Here is an 18756-nt window from a genome sequence, read left to right on the forward strand (position 1 = left end):
TCTATTATATTGTTAGAAATCATATTTTCTGTGTAATAACAAGATTCTTCTAATATCCATATCAATGGAAGTTTAATAACATGGAAAATTATTTAAAAGGGTAATAAAATGTTAAAATAATACCAAAAATTGTCATTGATTTTTTTTGTACGTGTTACTATCCAACTAAAGTGTTTTTACACGTATGACCATTAAATTTTTGTATTTTGTTCAAAAAATACAATTGTGTTATATGTAAAGTAGCATGCCATGTGGATCTTATGTAGATTTTACTATTTATTATACACATTATACTATGAAACTTTTTTTACATGTTTTACTATTAATTTTTTGTATATATGTTACCATTAATCTTATATAATTTGTTCAAAAAAATCATTTCAAAAAGACATATTATTATATAAAAATGGGTTTCTACTGCCCATTGCAGCTCCATGATATCACGAGTTTGGAGAAAAGGTTCGCCTTTGACGATGATATTAAGCAGCCCCTTTCAGGATTGTGTCACATATCTTTCTCTTTGTCATCCCTTGACTGAAATCCTTCAGATTTGAACTTGAGACTTTCTCTTATGGGTGCCTAAGCATTATCTGGTAAGCCACCAATGTGATGGTTAATATTAGACAAAATCACACGATTGGTTAATATTACAGAATGATATTGTTAATGATATATGATCATATTGGATCACACTTTATAGCAAGTTACTACAAGTTGATTATTTATTATAATAATTTGATTGTTAATAAATATAATCAACACATGTATTTAACAGGAAAATTATTATTTTATAAAAATAATATTTTACTAACATATTGAGAATTATTATTTCTAGGAAATAATAATAAAAGAGAAATAAATTTGTTTAATATCATATGGTATGAATATTAATGTTATGTATAACATTTTGGTCACTTTGAATAACCATTAAGTTGTCATCTAACTAGCTAGTTATATATAAAGTAATGAACAATTCAACTTAGTCCCCTTTCTCATGATGGTGCAAGGATTACTTTTGCACTGTTTATTACTTCACCTTTGCATATAGGAAATGTTTTTATCTTTATGATTTATAGTCTTGATGTGACAATCCGAAATTTTCTATCCTGTTCAATCAAATACTTCATTGAAAATCAAACTCATTCCTGTTATCATTTAGCACAATTTGGAGTCTGTTTGAGAGTTTTGAGCCTTGTACCCTTAAGGAATAAGTGTTGGAAAGTAACTGCTAAAGCCTCAGCACTGAAATTTATGCCCTAAACTCCATAAGATGGAGTTTACGACCGTAAACATGGAGTTTATGGTCGTAAACTCAAGAGGGTCGTGAACTCCCCCACACACACACATACACACACACACACACACACACACACATATATATATATATATATATATATATATATATATATATATATATATATATATGAATTTTGATCACTCTAGCCATTTTCTCACTTCTCAAACCCAAGAACTTCAGTTTTCTCTCAAGTATCATCGGGATCTTCATCCCCGATCTTCAAAACTCGTAAGTTTATTGTCCTAACTAGTTGATATCTTACATGAACTGGTGAGCTTACATGATTTCATCCGTGAAATCATTCCATTTTGTAGATCTTCAAGTTTCACCAAGAACACACACTAGTGTTCTTGGCCAAAACCGACCATTCAAGCTCCTAGATCGTAAGTGCTCTTGTTATAACTCGTTGTATAGTAGGTTTAACATGTTTAGGCCTTAGAAAACACCAAGAAACACTTAATCAAATGTGTTTACGGCCAAGGGATGTTCTTGGGCCGTAAACCCTTTTAAGTGAGGTTAAATGCACCCTAGTCCCTTACCAAACATTGGATACTAGTCTAGATCATATCCTTGATGTACTTAGGACCTTAAAACATCAAAAGACCATGAATTATTAGAGTTTAAGGTCGTAATCACATGGAGAAATGGTCCATGGGCCGTAAACTCCACAAAGGAGTGAGATGAGGCCACAATCACTTAGGACGGCTAGCTCGCTTTATTTCCTTTTTCCCGTTGGGATGTGGCCTTCGGGCATCGGTTATTCATCCGATTGTCGTCTAAATATTATTTATATATCATGTATACATATATAGGCATAAAAGTTCCATTAGTCAGTTCAGTACCTTTGGGTAGCAAAGACATACTTGGGTTATACACGTAAATTACTAGTAGCTATTATAGGTATAGTTAGGAGATACTACTTACTATTCCAAGTACAAGGAATCACACACGAGTCAGTTCATTTATGAGTCTATACTAATACAATACTTACTATATGAAGAGATACAATTACAGAAGTACAATTACAAGAATACTAATACATTACATACGATATGAAGAGATACAATACACAATAACAGAACAAACATAATAAGGTGTTATAACATGGAACAAGTACAGGATCTAACTATACCAATGAATCACTAACGCATTGTTCTAAACAAAAGGTGATAGTTGTATTAGGTATACATGATCATATAATCATAATGTGGATGTTTACGACTTGCAATCATTGCAGGGGTCGCGTTTGGTTCCCATAATCTTTTGACAAGGAGAGCGTTTAGTATGGGATCTAGCCATCACATTATACCTTAATATTCATTTTAAGGCAATTAGTACAATAGTAGTCACTTATTACAAAGAATACAGTACTTACACTTTACATACGACAAATACAAAAGAATACAATTCCAGTTATTATATTACTATTACCTTTACTTTGTTTCACATTCACATAATCGATGAGGTAGATTAGATTTGAATAATAATAGTTGTACAAGGAAAAACCTTCACTTAAGTAGAGGTTCAAACTTTCAAAACAGTTGGGTCTTGTTAGAAGGCTACTTTCAAAACAGTTGGGTCTTGGTAAGAGGCTATTTTCAAAATAGTCGGGTCTTGGTAGAAAGCTACTTTCAAAACAGTCGGGTCTTGTTAGAAGGCTACTTTCAAAACAGTCGGGTCTTAGTAGAAGGCTACTGTGACATCCCCATTTTCATGGCCAGAAAAGAACGATTTTGTTTATGCTTTATAAAAATCAGAGTACTTCTTTTCATAAAAATGTTGCGGAATTTGTTCCCAGAAAAACACGATAAATACGTTATCAATTTTTTTTTTTGAAGAAACGTATTTTATTCATTTTAAAACGTTTGGGATGTCATTGTCAATACAGAAACATAAGCATAAACAAAACTTATTTTTATTTACACTAGTGATCTACATCTCTTTAATCTCTCAATGTAATGTGACTTCATAACAACACCTGTGACATAAATAAGCTGGAGTGGGTCAGGTTGGGAAACCTGGTGAGTACATAGAGTTTTCAACCCACAATAATATAATTATTATGTTTAATCATCAAACAATTAACCCAATTACCCATCCCCATTATCTTCTTTATTCCTAAGTACTCTCCCTAAGGATTTATCCTAAGGGTCGTCTCCTACATCATATTTACCTCTCATCTCCTTACATCGTGTCTCTTTATATGTTTGTTCCTAAGGACTATCCCTAAGGATCATCGCCTACATCGCCTGGACAGTATTGATTCAGGGATTACTCCCTCAATACGTGCCCACCAAGGGTTAGGGTATCATCGCATGAATACGTAGTTACAACATCGCCTGAACTCGTAATTCATAGTAAGGGTGTTAGAGTATCATCGCATGAATACATAGTTACAACATTGCCTGAACTCGTAATTCATAGTAAGGGTGTTAGAGTATCATCGCATGAATACTTAGTTACAACATCGCCTGAACTCGTAATTCATCACCTACAGGTTATGAGCCTGCTGGTGTTTCCATGGGGTTGTCTATAATAGTCCGTGGTTGCCATCTATACTCTGGTAGATGACTACATCTCCAAATTGTCGGACAAGGTTGTAGTATCCTACATCACTGATTCATCATCACCCATCTATCATCACCTAATTATCATCACCTATTTCTCATTATTTTATTTCATCACACACCAACTATTTCATCTATCCATGTTTTATCCCAACATATTTGTAGATATAAAATAAATATACAGTTTAAATCATTTAAAACATGTATAAAATCATTCATCCAACATAGACAACAAGTATTCAGATAATATGCACACATAGCACGTAATTTATGTAAAATACTTCATATCTATGTGTAAGATGAAAGTAACTATGCACTCACCTGAGTAAGTGGTGACTCGGTTCTCGGACAGTACTTCGTGACTCTTAAAACAATTTTCCTCGACATAACCTAGGATCAATACCACTAGGGTTTAGTCTAACGTTAACCACGACTAATTAATAGTCTAGCTATTATTATAATTATATAAGCGTTAAACAACACAATATAACTCATAATAATAGCCCAAATAATTATTTTAAGGTCCTAATAATGTTACTATAATTAATTAGAAGCTATATTAAAAATAGCGTAAGCGTAGCTCACTTACAGCGGGTTTTTTTTTGCAAAACCGGGCTTCGCTGGAGCAGCGTTCCCGAGCCGAAAGGCTCTTTTCTCGGAACTCCGGGAGCCTCGGGGCTCCCTTCGGGTGCTAGGGGCTTTACCTAGGCTTTAGGGGGCTTAAGGGGGGCTAGAGAGAGAGAGTTTAGAGAGAGAAAGTGGAAGAGGAAAGGTGTGAGAATGAATGGAACCCGACACATTTATTTATAGTGTGAAATCCTGATGGACTCGCCAAGTAGGAGAACCTACTTGCGGAGTTGGTGCCACGTGTCATCATCTGATGGCTTTCCTTGGAGAGAAAGCAATGGTTGTGATCGCGTCACGTCACCCAATATCGCGTATCAGCCTCCTGACTTAGAAAAATCATAACTCTCGCATACGAGCTCCGTTTTCGACGTTCTTTATATCCACGCGTAGGTAAAATCAAGATCTACAACTTTCATTTTAACAGTAGGAGGAGATTAGACTGTTAAATGATCGCGAAGAATTCGTAACTTCTTCATATGGAATCCATTTTCATCTATCTTTTTACCGTTGAGTTCCTATTAATGAAATCTTCAACTCTCATTTAGGTCATGTAAGCCAAAAACCGCTCGAACTAAAATTCGAGTTTCGGACTGTGCACTGCTAAGCCAAATCTTAGAAAAATCATAACTTCCTCATACAGAGTCAAATTTGGACGTTCTTTTTATGGATGTTCTCGGTTTAACGTATACTACAACTTTGGTTTAGATCACTAAGGCTAAAAAGTCCTATATCTTAAATTCACTATTTACGTCTCCTGGTGTCGTGCCGGTTTTGCCGTAAAACTTCGACGGGCCATAACTTCTTCATTATAACTTGGATTTTGGCGTTCTTTATATGTACGGAAACCTTGTGACATATTCTACAACTTGGTTAAGATGATTTATTCTAAATAATATTTTGTCGAATAGTCATTTTCGACCCCTATTGCCTCTAAATTGACTAGCCCGAATCTGCGAGCGTTACAGCTACTTTCAAAATAGTTGGGTCTTAATAGAAGACTATTTTTTATACTAGTAGGAAATATGAGATTTTCTAGGGTTTTCAAACGTTTACAATTACTTACAAACATTTTCATACTTATACAAACTTTCCTTCAAACAATTACAAGTCTTTTCTTTACAGTTTTACAAATCAAAGACATATAAATACTTATGAATGCACCAGCTTTATTGCTGATACTCGCTTTCAAAATAACTTGTATTCTCAGGTCACAAATAAACAGGTACGACGATCAGGTTTTGTGAAGACGGAGCGGTTAAGACTCGTCTTTTATTTTGAATATTCATTACGTTGTTTTATACTTTGAGAGAATACACCTGCATTTAAAATTATACTATTAATGCAATGGATGATGTTGTTGCTTGTTTCCTACTTTCCATTGTTGTGATACTTTACATGAAGTCCTCCGCCCCAGAACGTTTCCGCCGTTCTCGGTTTTGGGGTGTGACACTTGACTTTATGCATACTTTGTAAATAAACAAGCATGAAGAGCTAGTTTTTTGGATGATTTTTTCTTTCTTATTTTGGTCAGAAATTTTGTGTTTCTCTCTCCCTCCCATCTCCTGCTTTGTTTTGTGAGTTAGTATTAGATTAAAGGCTCTTAGTTGCTTCTCATTTAAAGATATTTGGTATATACTTATAAGGCTTAAAAACAACTAATATACATGTCAAAACTAGCATCTTGAAGTGATTTTATTATTGCTATGATGAATACATTATAGAGAGCTTCCTCTTTGATCAACTAGGAACAACTAATATTTGGTATACTTTTTATTTTGGTTATGTTTTAATCTTTCCAAGTCTTGCAAAATGATCATTGGTGGGTTAAAATAGTTTTAGTTTATTCAAATTATAAAATGATTTTGTTGCTAATTAGGTCGAATTTGTCATTATAATTAGACTATTTTTGAATAAAACCCAACAAATAATACTATATCTAATAAAAAATTAACATACTTTAGCAATCCTATAACATTATTACTATAATTAAATCCTAAATCAAAGAGATCATCATGCAGTTTCCAATTTTGGCTTTCAAACTTTAAATTTGACATCTAGGACTATTTCTCACTTATGATTTACAATTAGTATAGATATACCTAACTCTAGAGTACAATTATACCTTATCAACATAATTCAATCAATACCTAATGAATTCATTGGTGATTAAACAAGTTTTAACCCCAAAACTCCATTAAACATCTTAAACCCATATTTAACATAATTAAAGATTTCAACACTATATTTGGACTTTGTATCAGTAAACTTACATCTAAATCATAACATAGAGTTGACTAAATTCTTAAAATTGAATTCCATAAGGTCCATGAGTTATTGAGTTAACTAAATTCTAAGAATCAAATTCTATAAGGACTATGAATTATTTCATTAAGCTAAGGTTTAAAAACCACCATTAGAGTTTCATGAACTCATTTCCAACCATGAAGATGGACCTACACCGCTATATTATTGTTAGAAACATATAAATCAACACTATAGTAATCTAAAAGTCCGATGCGGCATCGAATTTAAGATATTTCTCAATCATTGGAGGCTTAAAAGACAATGAGATAACTAAATCAATTATTTTATGAACTTTGTTTGATGAACTAATTGTTTGAAGACCAATAGTACTTCAAATTTGCTTATGATATTCCAATTTCCTCCCAAAAATTAGATTCCTTTTCCTCCCCAAACCCTAATGCTTTGAATGAAGAGAAATATGAGTTCTTACTTCTAATCTTTCCTTACTAGGCAACATTGTTTCTTTAACTTTCAAAATTTTAGTTTACTATTCAAACTCTCTAATCTAATAACCTTTATTTTTAACCAAGGTTATAAAAAAAACGTTTGATGTTAGCTAGTCAGTGAACTAGAGTTAAGGGATTAATTGGCTAGACGGAGATTAATAGACCCTAAATCGTTAATTCATTGAATTTTAAAAAATTAAATATGGCTAATATCATAAGAAAGTTCGTAAATACCATTAATATCATAACAAAATAAATTAAGATTAATACAACACTAATCATTCATCAAATAGTTTCTATTGAGATGGAACTTCTTCAAAGTATTAAAATTTTATTGTTTGCTACTGATTCGCTCATTGTGTAGATATATATATATATATATATATATATATATATATATATATATATTATTTTTATTTAGTTGCTTTAAATTAACTTAATTTGGATCTTTTATAAAGTATTACTGCTAAATATTAATTTAAAATTAATTTTTTAATTAAAAGTACATTTAAACATTATTTTGCTTAGCCTCCAAATTGTGGGTGTTATAGTTTCTTCAATAATAATATCGACATTTTCACGTTGTTCCTGAGTTTATAAAAAAAATGGGAAAGAAAATAAACAGAAAAAATAAGATAAAAGAAAGTAAAAGAAAATTGTATATTATATTCACGGTTTAGAGAGAAGCAAAAGAGAAAGTAAACATTTTGTTCATTTCTCTCAAAAAATTTCCAAATTTAAAGGAAAGTTGGATGGAAAAAATTCATTTCAGTTTTCTTTCATTAAAAACTCATAAACACCCATTTTTTTTTTACTTTCTTCTTATTTCATTCAATTTCTTTTCTTTTCCCTCATTAAATTAAACTCGAAAACACGGTATTAATGTTATCAACATTTCAAATCTTTTATTTCACTTCAACCTCTAGATTGTGAGTTACCTATTCTATTTTCAAGAGGATACAAAATATCCCCGTTAATACATGCACCTATAGTTATTTGTGTTGTATAACTTGCAACCTTCTCTAGCATTTTGTTAATTTTAATAGTGTTTTCAAAGTCCAAAAAATGTTCATCACTTAATGTAATGCTTAGGCTATGTTTGATAGGTATAAGTTAGCTTTATTTTGTTGAGCTTATTTCAAGTATTTAACGAGATAAAAGCACTTGATATAACTTATTATTAAGTTAAATTATAAGCTAAACAAATTTTGAGAAAACAACTTTACTAACTTATCTCGAATTCTCCGATGTTTTCACGTTGCTTCAGGTCTTAAACTGAATTTCCACATGTCGAGGGTCTTCGAGATTGGGGTCCTTGATAACAAAATTGTGAATTGCGTTGCTATTCTAAGTTGAGAGGCTGGGTTTTTTCCGTTCACTTATCTAGGTGTCAGTGTCGGCTCAAATATGAACCTAAAAAGGAACTTGAAGGCAAGTATTGGTCATGTTCATAACAGACTCTCATCTTGGGAATCCAAGTCTTTGTCTTTCGGGGGGTGGTTAACCCTTGTCAAATCTGTTTTAAGGAGCTTGCCATATTATTATTTCTCTTTATTTAAGGTTCGTATGTGTGTCATCAATGACATTGAGCGCATTCACATATGCTTTCTGTGGGGAGGTAACAACGAGAAGTCGAAGATTTGTTGGGTCAATTGGCAGACGGTTCTTACTAGCAAAGAAATTAGGGGCATAGGTGTTGGTTCTTTGAAAAGCATTGACCTTGCTTTACTTTTTAAATGGATTTGGTGATTTAAATATGAGAATTATGGATTATGGCATAAGGTGATTTGCAATATTCACAATCTCACTAGGAAGACGGTGAATAAACTTGCCAAAGTTTCGTTTCCTAGTATTTATAGTAAATTCTGGAGATTCATGGGCTTGACATACCATTTAGTCAAAATTTGAAAGGCAAAGTAGGTTATGGTTCTAATATTTTGTTTTGACCAATGTTTTAAAAACTGGTTTTTTTAGTTGAATCGGCATGATGACCGATTCACGGTTCAACCGGTTCGACCGTCGCATAAACCGGTTTCTATATTTTCATTTTTTCCTTTTCTTCTACACATGCATATATAAATCATGAATTTGATGTTTACAAGTTAAAACATTATAAATACACATAAAAATAAGTTGTTGATGAATCCAAACATATTAAAAATAACACATAACCGTAAGTTTTAGTGTTTTATATAAATCAATATATATCAAAAAGAAAATATAGTATAGTACTGAAATAAAATATAGTTTTAGATGAATAAAAATACATCAAAAAACTATATAACATTTACTATATATTTTTATTTAGAGAAAACTAATTAGATTTGAAATAAAAATCACCAATGTTTATTATGTAAATGATTCTTTTTTCATGTGTTTTTATTCGGTTTAACTGGTTCAACCGGTTTATTTTGACCGGTTCAACTGAGTTTTTCAAAAAACCGGCCGGTTAAATCTGGTTCAGAAATCGACATAAAACCGGTGATAGTTTAACTGCTCCCTCCCTCGGTTTCAGGTCTAACCGTTTCGATCATCCGGTTCAAACCGGTTTTTAAAACATTGGTTTTGGCTTGATGAATGCCTTGATGGAAGTTCTCTGGCGTCCGGATTCCCTCACCTCCATTCTCATGATTCCAAAAAGTCTTGCCTCATCTTAAAGCGTTATTCAAGCTCATGTCCTATGTGGAAATGGAAAAGAGCTCCCCGTCATCCTATCGAACTGCATGAGCTTAATCCCCTTAATACTCTTCTTGGGAATTTCAGCCTCTACAGTTTCAAGGACGTTTGGATTTCTAATCTCTCCACTAATGGAAACTTCTATGTCAATAATCTCAGGTTTATCATCGACTCTAAACTCACTCGCGGGGCGGACAACCCAACTAGCCGGACGAATTTGGTTCCCCTCAAAGTGACCTGTTTCATTTGGAGAGTTTGTCTGGATCGCATCCCGTCTGCCGCTGTCCTTACCCGACGTGGTGTCTTGATCTCGTCAACCTCCTGCCACCTCCGTGTCATTCTAGTTAGCACATCCCCCTTTGTTGCCTTTATGTCCAGGAGGTGATGTTTTGGATCTTTAGAGGGTGTGACATTCCTTCTCAGAGCTTCAATTATTTTAAGGTCATCGCCTTTGTGGCTAACCGGGGGCGTTGCCCAAATAAGAGAAAAGTTCTTGTTGCGATCATGTATAGTCTTTTTTTGGTGCGTTTGGAAATCGATGAATGACAAGGTTTATAACGTGTTTACTACCCCTACAAAACCAGCAAATCCAACAATTTCTTTAGTTTATAATTGGGTTAAATGGAGGGGTAATTTCGGTTTATATAATTAGTCGGATTGGATTTCTAACCTTGTTTTTTTTATAAAATCTTTGTTTCCAAAGAAAAAAAAACTAGTATCCCAAATATTGCTCGCTCATTATCATGACGCTAATGCCGCTAATCATTTACATTTTATTTAATTAAAAGTCATGCTATGTTATGATGTTTGAAAATGTGAAAACTTAATGTCATGGGCACATATTAATCTAAGACTCTTCCATAAAACAAAGATTCCTTTAAATCATTGTTTTGCTTCTAGGGTTAAGGATCAATTAACCATTAGTAATGTGTAATAATAAATAGCATTTTGCGAATAATGATTTTGCTATCGATTATATTCTTCAATCAATAATGAAATACATTTGAATTATATTTGATTTACGGGATGTATTCTTCTTGTATACAGAAAATTTAATGAACTTCAAAACAGTAAACATAACAATGCCCCATATAAAAAAAAATACGATAAAGTTTTAATTGGTTTACCATTACAATAAGTTAGATGGAGATTAAAAGAGATGACGAACGAATGAATCTAATTAGATATGCCTAATGAGAAGTGAATTAATATTAATAATAATATAAAAATTAAATATAAAAAATCATGTAAATTAGAGGAAATAAAAAAGGGAAAGAAAGAAGAAGCAGTCATTGCATTGCAGATCAAATAAAATAAGGTTGTTCTGACAAGCCACTCCACCCCTCCTTTTTTGTTATTTGCCACTTTTAGCCAACTTTCCCAAAGCTTCCTTTTCTTCCCCCAACTGTACCTATTCAACAGCCAAACAAACTGTACTTGTATCATTAGTTCCCATAGTACAACCATCAAAGCATGTCGTACAAACCACTTTAATGGTAAAGGATAAAAAGAAGATCTTTTATGAATTACAAGGACTAAAGTTGCATGCTTTATGAAAATGGAGGGACCAGTGATGGGTTATTAAAAAAAAAAAAAAAGATGAGAAGCATGAACCAACTTGTTTTATGTTTGACAGGTTGGACCAAATAAGTATTCTCATCTTTCAACCATGTGATCCTGCCACATCCCAACTGTCAAAATGGTCTAAAAACATTATGTCCAAAAGGAGCATATTTACATGTGTGACACCTTAATTTAATACTAAAAAAATTAAACAAAAATGTATATTTTTTTCTTTTTGTTTTATAGATATTCCAATCACTTAGTCTAACATTTTTAATCATATGTATATTATAGAATTTAAAGAAAATTTATTGATCGATATTAAATTATTAAATATATACCTGGAGTTGGTGTGGGCTTTGAAAGAATAGCAGGAACAGCAGTGATTGGGCCAGTGGATGTCGGGGCACAAAAGAATTGGGCCGGTAGGCCCATTGCCTGTGATTGATGATGGTATTGATACATACTCATAGGGTACATTGGCATCAATGTGTGCGCACCCACCGTAGCCTGACTGGGATACACATGCGAGTAGTGCCCTCCATTCATGTAGGCCCCACCTGTATACCCTAATTTCTGTGTAATTACAAAATATCCATATTTAGAAGAATTATTATGCGAATAATTAACAAATTAATGATGAAAATTTTGAATTGCCATATTTATTTTGTTATCAAATTTAGGTTGATTACGATTATAATAATAAGAATATAGTTGTGCGTATTCATGGGAATAAATGCAGGTGAGTTGCAGCTGATCTGGATCCACTTACATGATTGTAACTGACATCAGTTGTAGCGACGTATGTCGCCGGAGCATATCCGTAATAAGGAACGGCGGCCTGGTGGTGGTGGTGGTGGTACGGAGATGCCGGTGTTGGCGTTGGTGGATAGTACCACTGCACGTGGCTCGGAGGTGGTGTGATCGCCCCGGCAGATCTTGGTCCCACAATTATATTAGGCCCTACAATGACGTAAATCCAAAACGATTCACCATTCCAATTAGACCAAGCACACGCTTAAATTGTTTCTGTAAGGTAGCACTGATAATTGATAAACGTAATGTTGAATCTTACTTCCATTATAATAAACCCTAATTATTTGATTGGGAAAAAGAGGCAAAAATAAAATAAAATACCGGTTTGCTGCTGCGGCTGTGGTGGTGGTGGCGGCGGTGGCACCACGGTTAGCGATCTCGGGCGGCGTGCGCCGAGGGAAGCGAGGTTACAGTTCGCACGGCGGCCGTTAATCACCGGCGTCGGATCCTCGCAAGCTTTCTTAGCGGATTCCGGTTCCTTAAATGTCACCTGATGCGCAGGATAACAGAAACAGAATTAAAAAAGTCAGTTGAGAAGGAATCATCAGACGGCAGAGAGAGGGGTGCATGATAAGAAGAGATACATACGAAGCCATAGCCTTTGGATCGGCCGGTTGTTTTGTCGGAGATAATGACAGCTTCGAGAATGTCGCCATATTTGTCGAAGTGCTCTCTCATGGCCTCCTTGGGAGTCTCCCATGCTAATCCTCCGACGAAGACTTTGGTCAACGTCGTGTCGCCAAAGGGCCCTACTCCTCCGGCATTGGTCATCATTGTCATTGGTTTCTCCGACGATTTCTGGCTGCTACCAGAAAAAAAAAACAGGCGATCGTTGATGTAAAAGTTACTGTAATCAATCGGAATTTGAAGAAGCGATCAGAGGAGTGAATTGAAAGATAAATATATAAAGGAAGAGAATTGTGTGTGTTTAGTGTGTGAGAGAGAAGACAGCTAGACTATAAAGATGGCGTTAAGGTTGAAAGAGAGGAGAAAAATAATATGAAGTGATTATACTTTGCTGTTTATTTTCTTAAATAAGAGATTATTGTTATCAGCTAATTATCCGAAAAAATAGAATAAAATTAATAATTTATTTATTTACCAAAACTAATATCATTAAGAAAAAAATTGTTTATTAAACTATACATGCAATCAAAGGTAAAAGGTTCCAATAATTTAAAATAATATTTCAATATCAGTTAAATATTTTTCATCAATTTATAGGAATAGAATATAACAACGATTATCCATTTGTTATTAGGAAATTATTTGTAGATAATGAAGTTTAGTCAAACTACTATTCTCCAAATTGTTAACGCTCTTTTGAAATAATATATATATATATATATATATATATATATATATATATATATATATATATATATATATATATATATATATATATATATATATATATATATATATATATGATTTTCAATTTTATTCTCTTACTATTGAGTACTTTGATAAAAAATGAAATAAATTGTTTACCATAATTATACAAGGATAATAGGATCTAATAAGTTTACAAGGATAATATGATCTACAAGAGGGATAGCCATGTTAGGTTCACGGAAAACCCAATTACAAAACTTAGTATATTTTTATCCTATATAAATTAATATCCTCTCATGTTTGTGAATAAATTAATTTATTTAAGGCTTAGATCTGGATTAAAGTTTATTTTCATGCAATGTAGATCATACATATAACAATAAGTTCAACATGTAGGTAGTTGGTACCAATTGCAACTTATAAATCTGTATGAGGATTTATATAATAACCGGTGAAATTCGTATGTTTAGTTTTAAACTTGTTTCGTGTTTATGTCTTACTAAGGCCCTACAAATAAATTGTTTTTGGAAAATATTCCCTCCGTCCCAAAATTATAATGTATCTTTCTTTTTTGGTTTGTCTCAAAATAATAGTCCACTTCTAAAAATAAATAACATTTTTACTAAAATACCCTCTCATTATTACTTAACCAACTAAGCATTTAATGAAACATTAAATGCAAAGTAAGGACAAAACTGTCATTTTATTATATAAAGTTAGTGGTAATTAATGCTTTTCTTAATCTGTATGTTTTTTGTCTGTGGACAATAATATTTTACGAAGGGAGTATGAAATTTTGTCTTACGTGTTACGAGGATGTAAAATTCATCTTTGGTTGCAATACAACTAGATCTTATTATACTCAAATACATTCAGGTTATTTTAACAATTTAAAGACAATAAAAAATTTGGTAAGCGTTTAAATTGTGCATTTTCATATTTTAAAAATTAACTTTAAAAGTGATACGAAAAATGTTAATGTAAAATAATAATAATAATAATAATAATAATAATAATAATAATAACATTTGGATCATTAGTCGTTGTATTACCATTGTTATGTCGTAGTCACGCCGTCCGTTATCAATTAGGACACTACTCATCTATGTCAATGAGGCACCCATAGGCTATCAAGGCCAACGGAAATGAGCCTTAAGTTGTTCTTGAACATGTTATCGGATTGTCGTTTGGTCCGTTAGGATTTGTTGTTTCACATTCTCTCTTATCCAAATACAAAATATAATAATTTACATAAAACTACATATAATGAAAACTTAAATTTTTGTTATAATAATAGGCTTAAAACGGCCAATAACCAAATACAATTTACTTTACACAATCAACCATAGAAATTAAATAGTCCAAAATTGTCTAGACAATGCATAAACAATTCATACATAAAGAAAAATGTCTCTATTATTTGTTTTTTTATGCATGTGAAATAAATGTAATATTCATCAATAATAAAAGCTAAATCCCAATAAGTTTTAGAAAAATTAAATACTTTTTAATTTTTATTCTTATTCATTCTACTATCACTTTTAGATGATGACAAGTATAATAAAAATCTATTATTTTTATTGAATATGACAAATGTCAATCTTAAATGTATAGGAAAAAGAATATAAGAATATTTGATTTCTCTCTAAATCTAAATAACATAATATCGTTCATAAACACCATGAACAACAATAAAAATAAATAATTAAATAGGTAATTAAAGATTTAAAACATGATATAATATTGTTGTTGGTGAAATTAATATTAATTAAAAAAACATATTCCACAAACCCATATCATTTAGATAAACATGATTCCCATGACCTTCAAAAATATGATGTTTAAATTCATTAGGTTTATTTGTAAAGTTGTAAAACATCATTTATACTATATTTGTAAATTGTAATATTAAACAATTATTATTAAATATGAAGTATAAATATATTAATTTTGATCTAAAATAATCATCATAAACATGTTGAAGATGTAAATACGATTTCCGTTGATATATAGAACGCTTGAATCTAACTTCATATGAAAAAGTTATAATTCTTAGAAATTTTGCATTCAACCTTATAAGGCAAAGTGCGTCGTAAAATATGAATCGGAAGTAGATTCCTTATTAGCCTAAGTAATCTAAATGAAAGTCGTAATAGTCATAAAAGCGAGAGCGTGTATATAGATAATGTCTAAATCTGACTTCGTATGAGAAAATTATAATTTTTAAGAGTTTTAGTGCAATAATATACGACAAAGAAATCAAAATAGAAATTAGTTGATTGTTAGTCAAAACAATCTAAATAAGAGTTGAATATCTCGTAGATACAATTTTACCGATATAAAGACAGTAGATAACGGATGATGTATGGAAGAGTTTTGTACGGGTTTTAATAGTCTAAGCCCATTAAAAATATAACTTTAAAAATAAAATGAGAATTAGCCGACGAAATCTAAATGAAAGTTGTAGATCTTGTCAATAACTACGCATGGATATAAAGAACGTCGAAAACGGAGCTTGTATGAAGAAGTTACGAAATTTACAAAATTTCACGTTTTGCGTCACGCGTGCATATGCGCAACACACGATTCTAGAAGGGATTCGCGTTGATCCGCTGCAACCATGCCACATGTCACAGAGAGAAAGGCCTAACAGAGCCAGGGCGTGACACGCTCCTGGTCTGGGCATGGCGTGCCTCCTCGATTTTCGCCCTATAAATAGATCAGCTCCATGACTGTAACACCCAGAATTAGGAAGACCAGGAAAGGAAAGAAAAGCCCTAAGTCAAAGGAGTAAACTCGTCGAGTCCAAGGAGGAACTCGACGAGTCGGAGCGTGATCCGTGTCGCGGATTAAGTGACCAACTCGGCGAGTCGGGGAGACCGACTCGGCAAGTCTGGTCTGGGTTGGGAAACCCTAATTTCCGGACTTGGTACCCTATTTAAGCATCATTTCAGGCCTTCACCCCAGCCTCCATCACTCCCTTTACCTACTCTCGAAACCCTAAGCCTTCATTGTAGTGCTCTCAAGCTTTCTTTTCCATTTTTGGGTGCTTTGAAGTTAGAATGAAGAAAGGAACCTTTGGTGATTCAAGAATTGGCAGTAGATTCTGAGTTGGTGTGATATTTTTGATAATTTGAAGGTATGAAGCTCATACCTTGGCTGTTACTCATTTAGATCCCCTTTCCTAGTTAGATTTTATCATTTTTGGGGCCATTACCAAGTCCAATTCGTGTATTGTGCCTTGGTGAGCAAAGAGAAATTCATATATAGGTTTGTCTTGGCCCAGAAACCCATCAAGTATCAGTCTTTGGTGTATTGGTGAAGCATGTTTGTCTCAAACCCTAGCCCTAGAGTGTTTCAAGCCTATAAATCCTTGGTTTCACGTACAGTTTGCAACTTTACGTGAAGGGTGGGTCTTAGAAGAGTGGATCTACAGTTTGGAGCCCCTGCATGGCTCGAAAAGCCACTGTATGGATTAAGATTTGAAGCGACTTGGCGAGTCGCATTGGTGGACTCGGCGAGTTGTATGAAGATGGGCAGGAATTCAACGAGTTGGAAGAACAACTCGGCGAGTCTGTTGAAGATTGCCTTGGACTCGGAGAGTTTGTTCTTGGACTCGGCGAGTCAGGTCGCAGAACCCCAACCTCTTTTGGTTAAGCTTTGGATCTGTGAGTCGGTTGGCGACTCAATGAGTTGGTCAAGACGGAATTCTGAGATCGTTCAACTCGACGAGTCCTGGGGCGACTCGGCGAGTTGAGTCGTGTTATGGGAGTTTTTTTAGTATAAGAACTCGATGAGTCGACGGGTGGACTCGGCGAATAGGGTCAATCAGGAAGTTTGACTTTGACCAGGACTTTGACCGAAGTTGACTTAATTGACCACGGGAAGACAATTTAGTCTAAGTGTTGTTATTGGTATTGGTTGCTCAGGGAGCTAGAGGAGTAGCATTTCGGAGAGTTGTCGGTTAGCAGTCGGAGGGCTATCGGCCGAGTTCAACAGTTCAGGTGAGTTTTCCTTCCAGTAGGAACGGGTCTACGGCTACAATGCCGACCCGTCTAGTTAGCAGTAGTTTCCAGACTTCGGTCCGATACAGTAGTTCAGTGTGCTTTATGTCTTTGTGATTCAAGCATGCTTTGTGTTATGTGTTCCGGACTTCGGTCCGATGCAGTTAGCCGGACTTCGATCTGATGCAGGGGGCAAGGCCCCAGTTAGTCCGGGATTCAGCGCGATGTAGTTTATGGACTTCGGTCCGATGTAGGGGGCAAGGCCCCGGTTAGTCCAGACTTTGGTTCGATGTAGTGTGCAAGGCCCAGTATGTTCTTTATATGTTATTGTATGGTATGTGGTAGTTGGGGGAGCTCACTAAGCTTTGTGCTTACAGTTTCAGTTTTGGTTTTATGTACTTCCACAAGCAAGGGGAAGAGCTCGGATTGATGGCATGGCACACACCACACTTGCAGTTTATTCCTGGGAATTTTATTTAGATATTTTGTAGAAGCAAAATTGTAAAAGTCGAATAGTGTGTTTGTTTAGTTTCACATCTTTATGTTATTTTACTAAGTCAATTTTGTGCGAAGTGTAATGTTTAGACTTAGTATATTTTTTGTACACTCATGTTCCCTATAAATAGGGACTGAGGATAGAAGTAGATGATAACTTTTCTGAAACTCAAATATCCTTTCTGCTTATTCTGTAATCAGTTTTCATCAATATAAGATCTGATTAATATTTACTCTTCGTGTTCTAACTTTTCAATCACTCAAATCATATTTGCTTTCGTAAATCTCGATAACAATTCTCTTCAATTGGTATCAGAGCAGGATTCAAACTGCATCGATCTGATTTTCGTGTTAGAATCATTTTCTTTTTGAGTTGCAACTTTACTCAAAATTTTCCGCACATTTTGGTTTTGAAAATCAAATTTGATCTTCAGATTTGAATTGATTCTGTCTTTAAATTGCTTAGTCGAGTAATCGATCAGTGATTTGTGATCAATTCAATTGATCAATTCTTAATTTCATCAAGTTTTTCAAGCTTTCTGAAAATTTATGTGTTCATCAATGGCGAACTTCAACATGAATACAATGACTTCCTTCTCTCACTTGCTTGGTTCCTCAACCAAAAT

General features: G+C 33.6%; 1 protein-coding gene across 3 annotated transcripts; it reads right to left on the reverse strand.

The window, feature by feature from the left end:
- Positions 1-11077: 11077 nt before the first annotated feature.
- On the reverse strand, positions 11078-13278 carry LOC111888299 (probable RNA-binding protein ARP1). 3 transcript variants are annotated; one of them, XM_023884456.3, is made up of 6 exons: positions 12885-13278; positions 12618-12786; positions 12253-12443; positions 11822-12056; positions 11536-11608; positions 11078-11328 (listed from the first exon to the last, which is right to left on the reverse strand). In XM_023884456.3, exons 1-5 carry the CDS (start codon positions 13074-13076, stop codon positions 11574-11576), a joined length of 822 nt encoding a protein of 273 aa, XP_023740224.1. In that variant the 5' UTR covers positions 13077-13278; the 3' UTR covers positions 11078-11328; positions 11536-11573. The 3 variants fall into 3 exon arrangements, with proteins under 3 accessions (XP_023740224.1, XP_023740220.1, XP_023740225.1); XM_023884452.3 differs by lacking the exon at positions 11536-11608; XM_023884457.3 differs by lacking the exon at positions 11536-11608 and having other exon boundaries at positions 11078-11348; positions 12885-13277.
- Positions 13279-18756: the final 5478 nt, after the last annotated feature.

The sequence above is a fragment of the Lactuca sativa genome, chromosome 2, assembly GCF_002870075.4.
Source record: "Lactuca sativa cultivar Salinas chromosome 2, Lsat_Salinas_v11, whole genome shotgun sequence".
NCBI classification, from domain to species: Eukaryota; Viridiplantae; Streptophyta; class Magnoliopsida; order Asterales; family Asteraceae; genus Lactuca; species Lactuca sativa.

Bases quoted from the DNA above. Each gene is read 5' to 3' on its own strand.
- LOC111888299 (XM_023884452.3), bottom strand. From the start codon at position 13,076: ATGACAATGATGACCAATGCCGGAGGAGTAGGGCCCTTTGGCGACACG. The intron at 12,787-12,884 runs GTATGTATCTCT...CCTGCGCATCAG, and splicing joins GATCCAAAGGCTATGGCTTC to GTGACATTTAAGGAACCGGA. The intron at 12,444-12,617 runs GTATTTTATTTT...ACGTCATTGTAG, and splicing joins ACAGCCGCAGCAGCAAACCG to GGCCTAATATAATTGTGGGA.